Source organism: Lycium ferocissimum, chromosome 2 (genome assembly GCF_029784015.1).
Source record: "Lycium ferocissimum isolate CSIRO_LF1 chromosome 2, AGI_CSIRO_Lferr_CH_V1, whole genome shotgun sequence".
Classification (NCBI taxonomy): domain Eukaryota; kingdom Viridiplantae; phylum Streptophyta; class Magnoliopsida; order Solanales; family Solanaceae; genus Lycium; species Lycium ferocissimum.
The window spans coordinates 64,733,927-64,754,757 of NC_081343.1; the positions used below are offsets into that span (position 1 = coordinate 64,733,927).

The 20,831-nt window shown below is 36.1% G+C and overlaps 1 protein-coding gene across 1 annotated transcript; it reads left to right on the forward strand.

Moving 5' to 3' along the window:
- Positions 1 to 1,743: 1,743 nt before the first annotated feature.
- On the forward strand, positions 1,744 to 20,369 carry LOC132046799 (suppressor of RPS4-RLD 1). The gene is made up of 24 exons (XM_059437552.1): positions 1,744 to 2,007; positions 2,117 to 2,226; positions 4,256 to 4,944; positions 7,145 to 7,189; positions 7,358 to 7,459; positions 7,540 to 7,620; positions 8,461 to 8,527; positions 8,882 to 8,982; positions 9,116 to 9,223; positions 9,952 to 10,022; positions 10,193 to 10,249; positions 10,449 to 10,557; positions 10,652 to 10,732; positions 11,567 to 11,653; positions 12,870 to 13,076; positions 14,142 to 14,476; positions 15,237 to 15,323; positions 15,596 to 15,695; positions 16,349 to 16,440; positions 18,081 to 18,119; positions 18,246 to 18,336; positions 18,946 to 19,043; positions 19,122 to 19,430; positions 20,110 to 20,369. Exons 1-23 carry the CDS (start codon positions 1,886 to 1,888, stop codon positions 19,408 to 19,410), a joined length of 3,168 nt encoding a protein of 1,055 aa, XP_059293535.1. The 5' UTR covers positions 1,744 to 1,885; the 3' UTR covers positions 19,411 to 19,430; positions 20,110 to 20,369.
- The last annotated feature ends 462 nt before the right edge of the window (positions 20,370 to 20,831 follow it).

The window sequence follows — 20,831 nt, forward strand, 5'->3', positions numbered from 1 at the left end:
CTAGGGGAAAGAATCTCAGTATGTTCAGTGTTCACACTACAAAATTGACAGAATCGAATTATTCATTGCGTCTTCAATGGTCCTTCATATTTTATTTTATTATAGCTAACTACTTTAATTGTTCTGGAAAAAGGAAAAGAAGTTGGTAGTGGGGAAAAAAAAAAAAAAAAAAAGAGTGAAGTACCAGTGGAAGGTCACGTGCTTTCCAGTATCTTTTTGGCCTTTTCCCTGAACGCGCTTTCGGTTGCCAATTCTAAACCAGATATATGTAAAATAAAATGTATGAACAATAAACCAACCTCAGAAATTATATGTCCTTCCCAAATGGGAGGTAGATAGTTATCTACTACAAACATTTTGGGATGGTGATGTGTATTACTTGTTTTGTAGTAGTTTTCTTTTCATGTTTATTGAAAACCATTAATTCGTGTATCATTATTTGCGCTAGAGGATGTTAAAAAACTGAAAATGGTCAATAGTATATATTTAAACAAATATTACTCCCTCGAGGTTATCAAGAATCCCAAGTCACCCGCTGTAATAAAGTGGCATAATTAAAATCATGGCAACTTCCTTGAAACTGAAGCAAATAAATAAAAATAAGTGAGATTCTCCTTTTATTTCTTTTTTCCTTTTCATGGTTTGATTGCACAAAATAAACAAATCCAAAAGAACGAAATTCTTTTCTCTCTGTGCTCAGTTAGTCACTTTATTAAACGTGAAAAAAGAATATATAGTATTTTCTCTCCTTCTTTGCAAATGCAACACAACATCGGATTGACATGAATCAATGGAAGGGTTTAATTCTCAGTAATATGTAGGAATGCCTTCATTGCCTTATTAATCTATATTTAATTTTTTCTAGATTTACATAATTTATATTAAATTCATTCTTATCACTACAAAAGCATAATTATATGTCAATGACATTTTGTAATTCCTGTCTTACACTTAATTTTATGCATTTACTATTTGGAGGGTCAATTTTTTTTTTTATATAGCTTTGAATATTTTAAATTATGAATTATTACAATTTATAATTTTTTATGTAATTGTTAGATATATAAATTTTATATTAAAGAACCTAAAAATTCTATATTTAAATTCACTTAGAAAATTTAAAAAATTGATCTCGTACTTTGTATCGTCACATAAAAATGAGACGAAGGGAGTACTTATTAGGGATAATTTCAACAATATACAATCCAGCATAAAATATTACTTTCAAGTAGCCATATTTTTAATTTACATCTGCCAAATTTTTTTTTTTTTTTTTGCAACAGTGTTTATACAAACGATATACAACAATATACAGTCAACCTCGTATAAAAGTGTTAAGTGTATAATAATGTACAAAAAGGTCGTCTCAGGTAATATTAGAAATGTGAGCCATTTTGAGTAAATATTTTCTCCAAATAGACATAGAGTGTTATTTTAAATTAAAAAAAATTTATGTTCTGACTTTATCGAATCGAATACTGATGTAATTAGTGCCTAAATAAATAGACAGGTGATTCTCAAGGATCCCGAGTTCCTGGTCAATTTTTTGGGGAGAATTGGGGATGAGAAATGACAAGAACATTGAGCCAATAGCCACTTGGGCAATTAAACACGTGTAATCCATAAATCATGTAATTAATCTCTTTACGAACCACTTTCCCAAAGTCCCTTAATAACCCTTCTCTCTCTCTCTTTCCTCTCCGTTTCCTCTTTCAGATTCTTTTTTTTTTTCCTCTCCTTTTTACCCCTTCTATACCACACCACATCCGTAAACCAGAACAAAAATAATAAAATAAAAAAACAGTTTTACAGCCGCAAGATCAGAACTAGAAAAAATAAAATCAATCGCATCAATTAAGGTGTTTCCGATCCATTAGAGCCAGTGATGGCATCAAAAGTAACTGAGAGGATTGAATTAGCAAAGCTTTGTAGCTCAAAGGAGTGGTCTAAAGCAATTCGAATTCTCGATTCACTTCTTTCCCAAACTTGCATCATTCAAGACATCTGGTACGTTACGTCTCTCACTGCTCTATATCTTTTATTTTTTGTAATTTGATTGATTATTTTTTGAATTAAAAATGTGGTCAATTTTTTTTTGTTTTTTGTTTTGTTTCAGTAACCGAGCGTATTGCTACAGTCAATTGGAGCTTCACAAGCATGTTATTAAGGACTGTGATAAGGCACTTGAGCTCGATCCTAAGCTTCTTCAAGCTTATATACTTAAAGGTTCGTTCTTTCATTTCCAATAACTGCTTTTACTGTGTATAAGAAAAAGCAATGGTAGCCGAAACGGCGACGTTTCCAGTTGATCTCATCCCTTAACTCAACTGTGTTACTCTGAATTTACAATTTCCTAGAGGTTTCTTCTTCCAGTAAATTATTTTATGGTTTTCTCTAAGCGTGTATCATTGGTTACTATGCGCCAATTCCTTTCAGTTTTTACGACCCTTGTGACGTATGCGCCAAAATAATGGTTAGCTTTAAATGAAGTATGTATCCGAGAAGCCATTTTAAGCTTGATTTAGTTTGATAACGATCAAATTGAACTTGCATTCTGTACCCTATAGTGGTCTTACATTGTATTTTGGAAATGATTTAACTTTAATATACACTATGTCACTTTGCATGTGACCAGGAGGCCACGGGTTCGACCCGTGGAAACAGCCTCTTGCAGAAATGCAAGGTAAGGTTGCGTACAATAGACCCTTGTGGTCCGGTCCTTTCCCGGACCCCGCTCTTAGCGGAAGCTTAATGCACCGGGCTGCCCTTTTATGCACTATGTTTTGTTGGGGTGAAAAGGGAAGGGTTGGAAAATAAAGGAGTTCATAATATCATTATTCTCTCACCCTGGTAGCATTACGTAAGAGTAGATATTTCCATAATCATTCAAGATTTAGTGAAAGGAAATTTACTTAATTGTCATCCTAATTTTTTTTTTTTTATGCTATCAGATTTGCTTCCTTTGTTGTCGTGAGAGGTTCAATAAACCTTGTCAATTATGAGAGAATAACAAGGTTTCCGGTGTCATAACATGGTCTCCGTAGGTGAACTTGCAGTCGAACAATTGTCCAAATTTATAAGCAAATGAACCACGATCTCGATTAACCTCAGGAATAGGCGCGGCCACAGTTTTTTAGCCCCTCGATGCCATGAGCATACAAGCTAAAGACGATGACAGATAGTTCGGGGTGGAGATTAAATTGATGTGTTTCACTTTCCTTCGTTTCCCTGGACTGACCATAGTTTTGAGACGTATGTTCTTAGTTATAGGAAATGAAGAGCCCAAATTATATATGACCAATAAATTTAGCGATGAAGACACCAACAAATACTAGAAGTGGGGTTTTTTAGTGTTAGAGGTCACTTACATTAATGGAACAGTGTTCTGAGATGATACAAAAAAATGATGAATTTGGTGCGCTCATATTACTTGCTGAATGGTCAAGGTTGCTATCTGTGTACTGGAGGATTGACCTGCTTAGATTGGCTACTGAAGAAGTTCAATGAATGAATAGGCTGTCCAAAACACTTGATAATAGCTTGTATGGTTTTCTAGTTTGAATTGTGGCATTTTCACCATGTTGGTATTTGATTCCCCAATTTTCTCAGTGAGTGGACCACTTAGAAGGACAAACTAAAGTAGATTTCTAGATGTGTGATTGGAGTTGGTCTGTATGAGTTAACAGCGTTTTATGCATCTGTGGAAAAACCTTATTTACTCAATAGCATCATATGTTAAACTGATAAATGAAATAACTTCCAACAGGTCATCGAGAATAATTGGAGTGAAAGTGTCATTTTCCTATTACTCTAACTGATCTTACTGCCTCAAGATTTATACATTCAGAGAAAAATGATTGAATTCTATGCGTGGGGTCCAGGGAAGGGTCAGACCATATTGTGTCTATTGTACGCAGCTTTAGTGCCTTACGTACGTTTCTATAAAAGGCTATTTCCACAACATGAACATGTGACCTCCTGGGATCATGACAACAACTCTTACCGTTGGGTCAAATAAGAAGATCAAGTACATTTTTTGTCTCTTGTGTGCAACATAGCCCTTGAAATAATGATATAAAAATCTGTATTGTCAATTATTCCCGTGTGACTTCTGTGGAGTTTCCCTATATGTGGTTCTAGAATATGCAGCAGAAATTTCAATGTTCTTAAAGCCTTGACGAACTGGCAGTTTATGCTTAACTGATTTTGAGTTTGAAGCATTATGTGATGAAGTTACTTGATACTTGTTGTTTAGGACGTGCATTATCTGCTCTTGGTAAGGAAGAGGAATCTCTTCTAATTTGGGAGCAAGGGTATGAACATGCGGTTCATCAGTCTGCAGACTTAAAGCAGTTGTTAGAGCTTGAAGAGCTGCTCAAAATTGCAAAGCAGAACACCGTAGCTGCCAGAGACAATCAGTTGGTGGAGTCATCTGACCCTGAATCCAATACTGGGCCTCTGCTTTCTACCAAATCTGTTGAAACTTGTGATAATAGTAAGGCCTCAGCTATGAAGCTCAAAGCATGTAGCAGTGGGATGTTGGACAGCTGTGAGAAATCAAATAATAGCTCTGTTACACAGAATTCCTCAAGTAAGAATGCCAAAAAGCAGAAGAAGATCGAGCGTAAAGCAAATGGATTGCATGAGAGACAGGCAAATGGAACCAAAGACAATGGCAAAAAATTGGGTTATCCATCTCTGGTTTGCAGTGAGTTAAGTGATATATCTGAAGACAGCAGGAAATCATCTGCAGTAACTAGTGAATCAAGTGAACAGTCAGAACCAAATGAGTTACAGGAAATTCTCAGTCAGTTGAATAATAAATGTGATGTTCGCCTTGAAATGAGTGATGAAGGCAAGAGAAACAAAAAATTCTGTGTTACCAGGGTTAACAAGACCAAGTCAATTAATGTTGATTTCCGATTATCAAGGGGAATAGCACAGGTACACTGCCTATCTTGTGATATTGCAATGAAGACAGGAAGCATTAGTCCATCAATTGATAATTTCTGTTAGTGCAGTTGTTCATTAATATGCTATTCTTCTTTATTGAAATTCAAATAACAAGACATTTTTAACTTCTAATATATGTGAAGGATCAGCTACAAGTCTCAAATTGTGAGCTTATTTTCTATCAAATTAAGTAGGTCGGACAAGAGAAATGAAATTTTTCTTGAGATATCTGCTAGGTACTGGGGTACCATGCTCATGCTTAGCAAACAAGGTTTTCTACTGCAGTCCTCATGTCTGTCATGTTCACTTTGCCTATTTCAGTTGTAATTTGCTGATTGCACTCCACTTTTATTTTTGTGAACTAAACTGGAAGATACTGCATAGGTTCAAGCCTGGGACCTATTTTCAGAACTCGTATTGTTCAGTTGCCAGATTTTAATTTCTAATTCTTTTATATTTGTTAAATTTATGGAGTTAAGTATCAAATTTGCAGTCCGCTTGATTGCAAGTTTTGCTTTGTTTAAACTTAAGATGTCAATAAAAGCTTGTGATTACCAGTCGTTGTATTTTTGTTGGTTGTGGGGATCTCTCCTCTGTAAATATGGTTTTTGCACTGCCCTAGTGCTTTCAATACAAATGTTACCAATTTCAAAAAAAGAAAAAACAGTCATTGTTTCTCTTTCTAGTCTCACAACTCTGTACTACATTGGTATAAAAAAGAGAAAAGAAGAGCAGAATTGTGGGAATGTTTAGCTTCATTATTTCTTCAAGCTAATGGGGTCATGTTTTTTCTTCATATGCCCCTAATCTGTGGTGGAGAGTTATTCAGTATTTGCACCAATCATGTAGATACCCACTGGAATAGTTGAGATGCCTGTAGGGTGGCTCTGACACCATTGTTATTCAAAAGAATGATGGTAATTTGACAGTCTATCTCTGTGTGCATATGGTTTCGTCAAAAACAAGGTTTGCAACAATGTATAGCGTGGCTTGATTGTCACAAGGCAACTTAATATATTATTTCCTTCAAATTTCAATTCTAGAAAAAGTTTCTTTAACCATAGATGCTCAGATATGGCTGAGATCACGGCTTGATATTCTGCTTTGCAATTGATTTGACCATCATGTCTCGTTGCTTACTTTTCCAAGATATTAGATTATCACGATTTAAAATGTAGTTTTTCTAAATTGGATCTTCTACCTGAGGAACTGCTTGCTCAGTTTACATTAGAATATCCAAAACTTGTGTGTGTATGCTGTCGTAATGCAAAAGTAGTTTTCCAAAAATCCCTTGATTTATGCTAGAATGAAGATTACAAGGAGCCTGTAGAGACTGGTTAACCACATTAGCAACCAATTAGATGTTGTGTCATGCAATTGCGAAATACTTTTTTTTTAATGAGAGTAATTTAAAATTTGTTAATGGACTCTATATCAGGACTTGTATCATGAGAAAGAGAGAAGATGAGAATCGTGAAAAATGTTCAGTTTGCTATTGCCTCAAGCGAATGAAGTTTAAATAGTATATACACATGTTTTAATATAGGAAAATTGAATCTCCCTGATTAATATTTGTTGGTATACGTAATATTCCCTGATCTCCTATACATAATATTTCCTAATCCAAGTCCTTAATTACAGATATTCTCAACAAGATCAATAATCTCTGAGATAATAAATACAATTTGAAATATTATGGTTAATCCACAACACCATGGTTAATCTTGCAACAATAGTTTTTTTTTCCTTAAAAAAGGAAGTTTTACCTTTGTAACTTGAGCAGCAACACCATTTTGTAGTGGAAATTGTGCATAATTAGTATGTTAGATGGAAACTAGCAAAGTGAACACAAGACTTACCTGAAAGAAGTTTCAAAAGAGATTGCACCCATTCAGAGATTCAATAGATGTAACTAACCAGGACTTGAGTTAAACTATTTCTTTCTATTCCCATGTCTTGATTAGCAAAATTAACTTCCTCTTCTTAAGTAGATATTTGTAGATACTGATTTTATCCTCCATTTTCCTGTATAGCTGCTATATTTTCTCATTGCTCTCTTCATCGTATTTAAATGGAGAGGATTCATCTAGCCGACCCTAACTTGCTTGGTATTGAGGCGTAGTAATAGTTGTTGTACGCGTCATCGTGTACCAAACATAGAAGTGTAAAACACTATTTCTGGTGATTTCAGGTTAATGAAGGAAGATATGGTAATGCTGTGTCCATCTTTGACAAGGTTAGCATTAGCCTTACTGCTCTTCGGTGGTTTACTAATTGTGTCTGCTAGGTGTGCCTTGTGCTTTATTTGCCCTTTTTCATGTTTGATTTATGGATTCAACGGAAGACTTGTGTTTGGCAAGCTGAACTTACTTACGGAGCTTCTTCTCTTCTACCTAAAACACAGATACTAGAAGAAGATCCAATGTACCCCGAGGCACTTATTGGCAGGGGAACAGCGTTGGCATTCCAAAGAGAACTCGATGCAGCTATTTCTGATTTTACAAAGGTTTGCATTGATTTTCCATTTAAGTACCAATTGAGGTAATACTCCAACCCTATTGTAAATATTTACTATCTGCCTTTCAGGCTATACAATCAAATCCATCTGCTGGTGAGGCCTGGAAACGCAGAGGGCAAGCGCGTGCTGCATTAGGTGAATCTGCTGAGGTATGAGACTTGTATTTTGTCTATTTATTCAGCTGTCTTTTGGTCTTTGTCTTCAGGGTATTCTTTTCTGTTTTCCAACTTTGAATGATTTCCCCACTTATGGGATTACACTGGGTTTGTTGTTGTTGTCAACTTTCACTGATTTCTTCCATGGATGTGATGCACAATGTAATGATGTGGAATTGCTGAATTTTAGCACTTGTGCTATCAGATTCAGAAACTAAATATTCATAAATAGCGTAAATAGCAATCAGACTCTATTTAGACCACTAGGGATATTATCAAGATGCACTTGGACTTCTTTTTTTGATAACCGTGGTGTCCGGGCCAGCTTGCACGCAGCTCGACTAATTCACGGGATACATGCCACCTCCCACTAGCAATAGGTACCAGGTAACTCTATCCACCAAGGCTAGAACAAATGGGGAGAAATCACCTAGTGTTTTTGTCTCTGCTGGGAATTGAACCTGAGACCTCATGGTGTCATTGACCACTAGGCCACACTTACGTAGCTTATAGATTTAATGATGGAAGATGAAACAGATTTGTATGGTCTAACCAAGGCTTGAGCTATATCACAACTTATGACATCTTCCAATAAAAGTCGACATCCAAAATGCAGCCAGGATCATAAAAAAGTTTCAGCTGCATGCTTTTGATCCTGGGAGTTTCTTGGTAGTCTAGAACTTAATTTTAACACTCTGATGGGTTTAGTTTTAGTTTTTTTGCTCCAATGATCCCATTGAGGGTGATAGTTCTTTTCACGCCCTAAAGGTTTGATTTCACAGTAATAGTACTATGATTGATATTGGCGTACCTAAACGTAATGATTTTCACCAGGCAATTACAGATTTGACCAAAGCGTTGGAGTTTGAGCCGGACTCTGCCGATATCTTGCATGAAAGAGGTGACGAGACTGAACTCTTCCATTTACTATGGACAATTAGATATGTGCTGTTAAAGTAGTTAGACATAATGTTCCTGTAAATATAATAGCAATAGGCATATGTACTTTCTGTAGATCTTTTTATGGCTGATAGATTATGCGTGTGTCATTTGAAACTTCCAATGTTTTAAGGTTCACTTTCATCTTTCTTACGAGACTCAGATTTGTTATTGAGGCCTATAGGTGGTTTGATCTTGTAACTATTTAGCATTGAATGACCTCTGGCCGAATGTTTCATAATTACCTGAGATTTCAAAAAAGATCATGTCTGTTCAATCTAACATGGGAGTCACTAACTCTCCTTAATTACTGCAGGAATTGTCAATTTTAAGTTTAAAGATTTCAAAACTGCTGTTGAAGACCTCTCTACATGTGTAAAGTTTGATAAGGATAACAAATCTGCGTACACATATTTGGTGAGTCTATGACCTTGAGTCAACTAATTATTGTAGAATGAGCTAACAATGTTTATCCACATGAGTTTTAGAAATTTTTGTTGGATAAATAGTGATATAATGCTGGTGGAAAAAAAAATTGGAAAATTGTCAGGGCTTGGCCTTATCCTCTCTTGGAGAATATAGAAAGGCTGAGGAGGCACATAAGAAAGCAATCCAAATTGAAAGAAATTTCCTCGAGGCTTGGGCTCATCTAGCACAGGTATCTCTGAATATATACTGAATACTCTTAATCCTATTTTTCCTGCCAAGTGGAATCCTGATACTTCAATTGGTAGTGCTAATGATATAGTCTCTCTTGTGTCTATTTGTAATTATGCCCCTGTAATTATGCATCTACTTGATGCTTTTTTAAAATGAAACACCTTACCTCATTTAAATAAAAAATAAAAATAAAAAATGATATAGAGTCTCTTGATGAGGAACTTGCCATTTGATTTCGAAAATTTTCCCTTTGTTTTACCAATTTCTTGTTTATGTTTGTCTCTTTTTTCACCGGTCTATGAAACTCAAGGTTGAGGTAAATATATACTTCTCCATGTATGTTAAGAAATTCTAGAATCAAGATTTATTTGGCAAGCAGACATTCAACTGCCTAACCAGTGATAGAAGTGCCTAGCTTTCTATTATCAGATATTGTGTGACAGCGTTCATCGTCTGAGGTGAATGCTCATTTATTGTAATAGCTTTTGTTGCATTTTCAAATAGGATCTCCTGATTAGCTGGTAGATATTATTGATGTTATTTATTTACTGAGTATCTATTGCCTTAACTTAGAAATTTCAAAGACTCTGGAGCTGCTTTGAACTAGTTCTTGATTGATTGAGTTTCTTCACTTATTTTAAAATGTGGGCAAAACAATGAGATTTCTTTGAATATATTATTCTAATGGTGTATTGACAATTGAAGAATCTTTATTTTTGGTGGCAGTTTTATCAAGACCTAGCAAATTCAGAGAAGGCCTTGGAATGCCTTCATCAGCTTTTGCAAATAGATGGGAGGTAATTTCTGAGGATCTCATGTTGATATTTACATATTTTTCACCGATAAAAAATATTTACTTATTTTTGTTATCTATTCTTGAGTATTTGAATGGTGAAGTACAAAACCTATCTTTAAATCGGAAAATAGCTGGACAATCCATCCTCTAATTATGCTTTTTCTTTGAAAGGTATGCAAAAGCATATCACCTGCGCGGGCTGCTACTTCATGGAATGGGAGAGCATTGGTACATACCTTATGATCTTATATATTAATGATAGTAGTGTATACAATCATTATGGAATTGATTCGTGGGTTTTTCCGTCAGAAAATTTTCACTGTCATGAGTTCCTTTTTGTTTCTCTCTTTTTTTCAAGTTCGCTATATATAATCCTCTTTCAATGAAAGATGTAGCTGGAATTGACTGCCTATATATACTGTTACAGGAATGCTATAAAAGATTTATCAACGGGATTGGCTATTGATAGCGCAAACATTGAATGCTTGTACCTACGAGCTTCTTGCTACCATGCAATTGGATTATATAAAGAAGCAGTATGAGATTTTTCAAACTCGGCTGTTGTGACTTTGAATGTTCATAAGTACTTGTCTCCAATTTCAGATTATTGATTCTGAATTTATGCTGTAGGTGAAGGACTATGATGCTGCTTTAGATCTTGAATTAGATTCTATGGAAAAGTTTGTGCTTCAATGCCTGGCGTTCTATCAGGTAAATAAGTATTTGGTATGCCAGATTTCCGTCCATCAAGCTGGTTCATTGTTATGCCTGTACTAAATATCGTTTTCCTTTGTGTTGCACTAGTTTCTTTTTGCTTTCTTAGTCCTGGCATCTTCATAACCATCTAACTGTTACCTTCTGGAATATATCTAGATCCTCCTGTTGTACTAATAATGCAGTATAAAATCAATTGCGCAACTCAGATTTCAAATTTTAAATTTGTCTTTTGGTGTAGTGCCATTTTAGTAGTTGCAATTTTACATTTACTTTAGTCAGTAGTCAGAAATTTAGCGATACTGCATTTTCCCACATATTGTCCAAACAGTGGCTACATTTCTGACCGTCATTTTGTTCCGTTAAGCCACTGTGGACATTGTGGGTCGAAGCGGCAAATGTGGATGCAGATGAGCAAAGCCAAGCTTGGCTTGGTTTAAGCTTGATTATGATTGAGTTTTAGGCATCTGGCAAATTCAAACCTAGCACAAATGTCCCTCCCAAAAGCTCGAACTGACAGATGCTAGCTCGCGAACCTAGTTAAGTTGGCTAGTGGTTTTTTCACTTTACAATTACACATATTGTAAAATAAGCTTTTGCTTCCGTACCATTTAATAATCCCGTGGCAACTCTTTTCATCCTAGTTGCGTGGTACTCCTCCTTCCTCACTCTTGCAAACAACCTCCTGCTGACTGCCTGCAACAAAATGGCTTTCAGGCTCAGCCGTTATCATGAGACACCAATTGATCTCTCTATCGCTGTTACCTTTTGTCCATATCAATTTTAGTTTGAATAGCATTTGTTTTACTTTTCAATATTTTTCCTTTGCAGAAAGAAATTGCATTATACACAGCATCAAAGATCAACAGCGAATTTTGTTGGTTTGATATTGATGGAGATATTGATCCCCTCTTCAAGGTAATGTGTAAAAAGAGAATATATTGCTTTGTAAATCTATAGTTCAAGAGCCGGAGGATTTATTTTGATAGCATCACTCATTAAAACAAAAGGGAATATTCTGGTAGCATCTGTGCCTCCTTTTTCTGGGAGAATGAATGAAGTTTGAAGGCATAGCAAAAAGTACTATCTGGTGGGAATTACATAGAACTTTGAAGGTGCGCAGAGAATTGGGAGAACGAATGAAGTTGAAAGAAATAAGGCCTTACAGATTATATTTGAATTGGATTCTAAGCTTCCCCGAAGGATTTAACTCTGAACTCTCGTGAAAGTACAACTCTTTCAAAGTAGTTGTACATTTCACCATATCACTTAACATGCTCATACACTATTATTTAGAGTTCTCCTTTTTAGGCTTTGAAACCTTCTTTAGAGTCCACATCATTTCCTTAACCTCCGCTAAAGGGTTGGAAAATGATATTTAATATCTTCTCAACCGTTTGTCGCATACGATTGCTACAACAGATTCTTGCTCAATAACTCTATCCTGCATGAGTAGAGTGACCATGGGTTCAAGGACTATCCAGAGACGTAATGGTTGCTGTCACTGAGTTGCCGCCACGGATTGCTTGCACTTTAAGTCTTTAACTATGTGCTTTGTTTGGCGCATATTGCTCCTGCATAGTTAGTTGCCAATGTTCCTTCGCTGATCCATGTTGAATGAGTATGACATGGATGTGGGTAGCTGGTACGGATTCTTGAAAATACTAAAAGTTATGCAAAAAGTCATGGGTATCCAAATGGGTAGAGCAAAATTACTGATTCTAGTCAGGAAAGATAATCAATGAAGGGAGCACATGCAAATATTGGTGACAGTTTTCTTGCATGATGTGTAGCCTCCAGTTCATAAACCTAATGATGCTTTAATTACTTTTATACACCTGGAGGGTCCAGGGTGATATCTTTACAAAGTGATCTGTCATGGGAAAACCTTTGATATGAAATGATGATTTCTTGACAGATATGTGGGATCCATTTCATTAACCTTAGGGGCTGATAATCAGTTTTTGTAAATCCCGGGGTCTGAAGTGGTAAATACTTCTATGAAGTGAATTGTCATCTGAAAAGTGCTTTTGTTGGCAGTGAATTCCTTATCTGAAAAGTTATTTATTTCCAGTGACTTCGTGTTCTTATGCTTCTTTCCCAATTCTTCCCTTTTCTTTCCTTCTGTTCTCAGGAGTATTGGTGCAAAAGGCTGCACCCAAAAAATGTTTGTGAAAAGGTCTACAGGCAACCTCCTTTAAAAGAATCTTTGAAAAAGGGAAAGCTAAGAAAGCAAGAATTTAGTTTCACCAAGCAAAAAAATGCCCTTCTACAGGCTGCAGATTCTATCGGCAGGAATATCCAGTATCATTGCCCTGGTTTCTTGCATAATAGGCGCCAGGTAAGTCTAATAAGAGTTTAATCTTAAGTTAACTGTCTTCTTTTTTTTTTTTTTAATCCCAGCGCTCTGCATTTTCCTTGACAAACCTAATTGATTTCCCGTTGCTTTTTTGGATACCTTTTTATGCTTGCTTTCACATCTCTGCTGGAGTTATCTTGATATAGATGATGAGAGAAGTGAAGGAAAAGAACAAGCAAATGTTACCAGAAGCTTTTGTTTGGGTTGGTAGCCTTGTAAATGAGGGGTTTGGACTGATATGTAAATAACTTTTAAAATATGAAGTTGATTGGTTTTCCAAGAAGGGCTTGGTTTTCAAAGCACCATTTCAGCAGAATTTACATTACAAACCTGAAGGAATAAAATCTCCAAGAAAAGGCTACTTCTCAACCTTCTAAATTTGGACCATCTCTGTCCCGTCATCCCTTTGATAGTATTATCAAAATGGCTTGTAAACTGCTTGAGTCAGTCGCTTGGTAGAGGAACAAAATAACCATTGGAGCGGTTTGAGGTGGCACTCTGCATTGTTCGCTTTGTCCTGATATATTACTTTAGGCTGTAAGTTTAATTGATACATGACGCCGGGTGGTTAAACATTAGAGGCTCATATTGTGCTACAGGCCATGTCTATGATTGGTTCTGTCTCACGTTTGGGGGAGACACTTTCAAGAAGCAGTTGGGCTTCCGCTTCTAATTCTGTATGTTGTGGAGCAATTTCTTTTGTTAACTGTGATGCTCTTTGTAGTTATTTAGTTGAGTTAGTTTGTGCAGTGGTAGTAAACTGTAGTATTAGATTTGTGCCTCTCTAACTTGTGTTGCTTTTTCATGATCGAAATTTCTCTTTACTTATATGTTGAAGAGGATCTATTGCACTCAGTGTATCCATTAGACCTTATGATTGATATTCTTTTATTTTTGCAATCTCTACTGCAGATGGTGAGTTCGTAATTTTTTGTGAAGTCTAACTTTCCTTTTTAATTTGATATGTAATTTATATGCTTCTACAAACATGCTTCCCCACAATGTTATTCTTTCATCCTAATCTGAGAATATTTTTGCAATTGTCAGCATCGCATGGCAGGATTAGCTGCTATTGAGATAGCACAAAAAGTCTCAAAAGCTTGGCGTGCCTTACAAGCTGAATGGAGAAATTCAACTAAAGGCACAACGAAGTCTGGGAAGAGACTCAGGAGAAGGGAAAAACTGAATTCTATTAGTTTAAACAGGGGTGGAGCTGGTTGTAGCACTAGCAGTTCCTCAGAAACATCTACTTCATACAGTTTGATTGATGATAGATCAACTGGACGTTCTATGATGTCATGGAACCACTTGTATTCATTGGCTGTCAAATGGAGACAAATATCTGAACCATGTGATCCAGTGGTGTGGATTAACAAGCTAAGGTACTCCACCTTGTTTTCTATTGTTCTCTTAACCAAGCTGTTAATGTACTGAAGTTTAATTAGTTATTAAAAAAAGGGCAGCCCGGTGCACTAAGCTCCGGCTATGCACGGGGTCCGGGGAAGGGCCAGACCACAAGGGTCTATTGTAAAGGTCATTGAAATCTATACTTGGTCTCAGCATTTTAACAAATATCTACTGCATTTTCCAAAGTCTTTTCGAATTTAATTGAGTACACGATGATATTCTCACAGTACATAAAGAACATAAGAATCACCCCCCTTCACCTCAAGCATGAACGAAGCCCTCCCTCAACTCGCTTAACTTGCTTCACTCGATCCTTTAGTGCTATGGAGTTATTTCCCAGCTCTCCGTGTTGGTGTTGTTGTACTTCACCCTCAAACACTGGTTGTGTTCTCTTGGTACTATCAGCTATGCATCTTATATGGAAAAGGTCATGAGTTTAGCCTTATGCATCAATATATGGATGAAATCATTGTTATATTTGCTCAGTCTCTCCTTTACTTTATCAAAAAAACTTTATGCTTATATTTTCTCAGTCTGTATGTAGCATGGGTATGGATATTGAAAGTGTATCTCCTATATAGATTCTTTTTCTTCCGTTATGCCCTCTTTCTCTAAGTCTGCATGGATCCCAAGAAATTGTAGGCCCTTCGAGACAACTTCCTTCCAAGTGACTAAAATTCTAATATGCTGCTTTTGGCTTTACTTTTTGATGAGATTCTCATCTTTTTTGCATAGTGAGGAATTCAATACTGGATTTGGGTCTCACACCCCTCTTGTTCTCGGTCAAGCCAAAGTTGTTCGCTACTATCCCAATTTTCAGAGGTAATAGCTTTACTTTTCTGATTAAGTGCAAATGTACTTCTTTACTGTTTTTGTTTTTTTGGTGTAACATCGCTACTGCAAATGATACTGATACCATGATTGACCTTTTGAGCTCGTTACAAGATTTGTAATTGATGCTACCCTTGTAATTACTTTACAACATCTTCTTGCTGCTGGCCATCAATAACATTTCCTTTTGACGGTCAAAAATCATAACCTTTCTGATTTGTATTAGCTCCTCCTCAAGGTTCTTATTTTCTGTCAATGTTCAGAACCTTGACCGTTGCCAAGGCTGTTATCGAGGAGAAGAAATCAGTGTGCAACAAGGAAGACAAGATAATTGATCTTTCTGAACAACGGAAATTGCAAGAAGTGAGTCTGTTTGCTTATGACCTTAGTTCAATCTTTTGCACTGTCGTACCTATTTTTCACATTGTATAGTTTTTGGTGGTTGATAATTGGTTTTTTTGGTTCTTGTCAAAATACTGAATTTATAGCATCTCCCATGACAATAAAACCAGCAAGTTAAGAAATTTAATTAGCTGATTTTATATGGGTCACATTTCTTCCTTGGATGTATCTGATGGCTCTCTGAAATCAAACTAGTAGAATCTTCCATTTAGATATTTTAAGCTGAAAAACAGCACAAGCAACTTCATGTGGCCCTATGAAACATGAAACTGTCTGCTTATTAGTTTCTTCTTTTCTGGTCCCTAACTCCCTATTCTGGGGGATCGTATCCCCGTGTTGCACTGAGGCAAGTCCCCATCATACCAATAAAAAGAGGTGTTGCATAGACACTTGTGAAATTCAACTTTTCAGGATGAAGACCTAGTCTTCTCTTCCAGGAAAGCTTGGTTCTTGTGTAGGGGGGCTACTTCGTTTTCCTTGTGATAAGCTTTATTTTCCTTTTTGGAGCTTTTTTGCGTTTCTACCTTTTAAATGTTCACTTGCTAGGATTACTACTTTTGTTGCCATGCCTTCTCTCTGCTGGTGGTAATTAACACCTCAACTGTACTTTACAGATAATGACTGCAGAATCCAGCTCTGATCTTTACAGAGTTGTTGGTCAAGACTTTTGGTTGGCCACCTGGTGTAACAGTACGGCACTTGAAGGGTACTTTTTTATTTGTTGTCCTCTTTATACTGTATAACAGTGTTGAATATTGCTTTCAGTTACTGCAGTAATTTTCTTGTTAGAATAATAAGTAGACTAGTTCTAGGATGAGTATACTTTATTTGAATTTAAATTTTAGAAAGAGATTAGGTTGTTGAGTTTTATTAGGCTTTTAAAATTGTTCTGCAGATTTTATGCAGATTTTCTGTTGTTCAATTGGCTATTTAAAGCCCCTTTATGCTTAATAAAATAATAGAGAGACTTTTTCAATCAACACTCTCAAACCTTTTTGTTGACCCATCTTTTAAAAAACCAACAATTGGTATCAAGAGTCTCCATTGATCTTACGGGATCTGTGAGTTCATACCATTTTCAAAAACCATTTTTTAGCCAATTTTCAAACATGGCAAGCAGCAGTCTCTCTCTCAGTGCCCCAAAAATTTTCACTGGCGAAAATTATCAAATTTGGTCAGTGAAAATGAAATCATATCTTGAAGCCTATGATCTGTGGGAAGTCATAATGGAAGATAGACCCTTACAACCACTCCCTGAAAATCCTACCCTTGCCCAAATTAAATCTCATTCAGAAGAGAACCAAAAAATTCAAAGCCAAAACTGTAATTCAAAATTCAGTGGCAGATTCAATTTTTTCTAAAATCATTGCTTGTGAGACAGGAAAAGAAGCGTGGGAAAAACTAAAAAAGGAGTACCAAGGAAGTGACCGAGTTAGGGAAATGCAAATTTTGAATTTGAAAAGGGATTTTGAATCTCTTAGGATGCAAGAGGATGAGACTATTATTAAGTATTTTGAAAAAAATTCTTTGATTGTTAATAGAATCAGGCTGCTTGGCGAGGATTTCAAAAATGACAGAATAGTAGAAAAAATTCTTGTGACAACTCCAGAGAGATTTGAGTCTAAAATTTCATCTCTGAAAGAGTCTAAAGATCTCTCTACCATCTCTGTTGAAGGACTAATAAGTGCTCTTCAAGCACAAGAGCAAAGAAGAGCCTTCAGACAAGACAGAGTTACTGAGGGTGCTTTTTATTCTCAAAACAGAAAAGAAAAAATTAACTATCCTGTTTGCAAATACTGCAAAAAGAAAACACACTTAGAAAATTTTTGTTGGTGGAGACCTGATGCAATATGTGGAAATTGCAAACAAACAGGCCATGTTATGAAAGTGTGCAAGTTTAAAAACAATACTCAAGCACAACTTGCAGAAGCAGAAATTAAGGAGGAGGAACTTTTTTAAATTGTAGCAACTGAAGCAAAGGAGGAGTGTTGGATATTGCTTTCAGTTACTGCCGTAATTTTCTTGTTAGAATAATAAGTAGATTAGTTCTAGGATGAGTCTACTTTAATTGTATTTAAATTTTAGAAAGAGGTTAGGTGGTTGAGTTTTTATTAGGCTTTTAAAATTGTTCTGCAGATTTTATGCAGATTTTCTATTGTTCAATTGACTATTTAAAGCCCCTTTATGATTAATAAAATAATAGAGAGACTTTTTCAATCAACAGTTTCAAACATTTTTGCTGCCTCATCTTTTAAAAAACCAACAAACAACATGTCACTCTTGAATATTTTCTCTCACTGTGGTCTTCTATTTCTAATTTTCCCTCCTTTCTTATTGCCTGATCAGGAAGCGCCTCGAAGGAACAAGGATCACTCTCATGAAAATGTAGGACACCATCTAACCTTATTGGAACTCAACCTTTTGTGTATGGAGAGGGTGACTTGAGTGAAGTATCGCTTATATCAGTTCTGATTTTTCTTACTTCCTGTCAACTTTTGTTGTTCCTTTCAGGGGTGAGATTGGTTACGACTTCGCAATTAGAACACCTTGTACACCTGCTAGATGGGATGATTTTGATGTTGAGATGACATCCGCCTGGGAGGTGTGCCCCACATTTATTATCTAGAAAGCCATTTTCTACTGCCAGGACATAGTTTTTGGACATTTAAAAGCAATATAACATCAATGTAAGACAGTAGAAACAAAAATCCTTTATAGTATAGTTTTGCAGGGTTGATTCATCTTGTGCCTGCTCGGAGATGATCAGTGAAGTCTTACAATAAGCCTATATTAGTCAGATTGAGAATGTGTTCATTAGACTCTCATTTTTATAAAGAGATTTTGCCGCCTCCTCTCTCTCTTATCTCTCTCTAAATTGCTAAGCACTGAATTCAGCAGATTTCCTCCCTGAGACATTTCTAAAACTAAGCCATTATACCTGGGAAGATCTGGGTTTGTGGTAGTATCGTCTTTCTGAAATGATTTGGCATATATTTCATACTTGAACATGTTTGAGACTTACTATTTGGTTCCTACCTGAGGCTTTATCTATGCCCATTCATTTGCTATTATTGCTTGCTTTTGTTTGTGTAGCTCAAATTGTTTTCCCTTTTGTTCTGTTTATTAGTTCTTGAGACACACATGCGGCTTCTGTTTGGTATTTAACTGATAGTATTCTAGTAACCAAGTTGAATACAAAATTGTTATGTAGGCTCTTTGCGATGCTTACTGTGGTGAGAATTATGGGTCAACAGATTTTGATGTGCTTGAAAATGTGAGAGATGCAATCTTAAGGATGACATATTACTGGTAAGACATATCAACTTCTATTTGGTTGATCTCAAAGGAAGTATATGGTTCTCTTAAATTTGGCTGATAATTTTGCAGGTATAATTTCATGCCGCTTTCCAGAGGAACTGCTGTTGTCGGGTTCATAGTTTTGCTTGGATTATTCCTGGCTGCTAATATGGAGTTCACAGGAAGTATTCCAAAAGGTCTGCAGGTGGATTGGGAAGCTATCCTGGAGTTTGACCCGAATTCCTTTGTAGATTCTGTAAAGAGATGGTTATACCCATCTCTCAAAGTCAGCACATCCTGGAAAAGTTACCCAGATGTCACGTCAACGTTTGAGACGACTGGATCAGTTGTTGCTGCTCTGAGCACCTATTCAGACTAAGGGAGAAACATCATTTATCAGTAAGTTGCTTTACATACCAAGGACACAAATTTCTCAACTCTGTTCTGCTGGATTTTGAGGTTTGCCATTTGTAGATAAGCAAAATTTGGAGCACGTCCGCATGTGAAATGGTTTCCCTTGTATTTCACCTCTCCAATTTTAATAGGAGTATTCAATTATACTAAGACCATGCACTTGACAAAGGGCAAATTCTTAATCTACTCAAAAGAGGTGCATTCACAAGTCTTGAAATGAGGTTCTTCTAGTCTTTTAGGCAACCAGCATCATAGGCTTGAATTGTTGGTGGCTAAAAAGACTAGAACCCTCATTTGGGGGCTGTGGTGCTAAACACGAGGATTTTTCTTTCAACTGGATGTTAAAACCAGTTGGTCTCTGTCAAATGTTGCATCATTGGAATTAAAACCATAGGAAATTACTTAAATTTTAAGTGGTGAAAGTATGGGATACAGTACTAGCACCTTTCACAAGGATATGAATGCAATTTGGCTTTGATAGTTCCTGTTCATAAACCCTAAAGCTTCTCTTAACTCGTTAGAAATTTCAGCAGTTCTAAGTTTTGCAATGCTTTTTATCGGTAAGAACAAAGTGAAATGTTTCTATGAAATGTGAGGGTGCAACTACTTGAGTGGATTACTTCTGTTTAATGTCTTAACTTTCTCATATATTCCCTGCAAATAGGTTTCATCTGAGATTATTTTTCTGGAGGAATTTCGCTGGTGCATTCCCGGACTTGATCCTGCAACGGATGAATTGAGGCGAGATGTTTTACATTATTGCCATTTTCCAAGTGTATCATTACTTGTGAAATGTTGTATTCTAGTTGTGTTATGTATGATCTGCCTTCTCATTGTTTCCTTTCTTTTAGATTATAGATTAGCATGATAGATTTCAGGATGATTATTTAAAAGAAATAAATAATTGGGTTTTTAAGTCTGTTATCTCTGTATTTTGTGTTTCTATATGCAGTTAGACGAGTCCATTGCTTCTATAGTTTGCAGGGTGGTGATGAATGAATTAACAAATGGGGGTAAAAATTCTCGGACACACTTCTTAGCCCATGTAATGAAAAATAATCATTGGAAATTGGTAGTTTTGAACTTCTGACCCTGCTTGCCAATGTGCAAACTTTCCTCCTCCATTTTCTTCCCTACACTTCATCTTCCTTTTGTTTCATTTTAATGGAGACAAGCAGTCATTTGAAAGAGGCAAAGCAAAATGCAGAAATTAGTCGTATCAAACTGTTGTAAAATGAGAAGTATTAACTACTGGTGGACTAAAAATTATATTAAAAGGAAAACTATATCCTCCAACAGGTGTAAATGAAATAAAAAATAAACATACGCAAACGCACACCAGTTTTCAGCATTTGGAACCCACAAAATCTACCTTGGCGGGTTAGG

Excerpts from the sequence above, each read along its gene's own strand:
- LOC132046799 (XM_059437552.1), top strand. The coding sequence starts at position 1,886 with ATGGCATCAAAAGTAACTGAGAGGATTGAATTAGCAAAGCTTTGTAGC. Across the intron at positions 2,008-2,116 it reads TGCATCATTCAAGACATCTG|TAACCGAGCGTATTGCTACA; the intron begins GTACGTTACGTC and ends GTTTTGTTTCAG. Across the intron at positions 10,733-11,566 it reads AATGCCTGGCGTTCTATCAG|AAAGAAATTGCATTATACAC; the intron begins GTAAATAAGTAT and ends TTTCCTTTGCAG.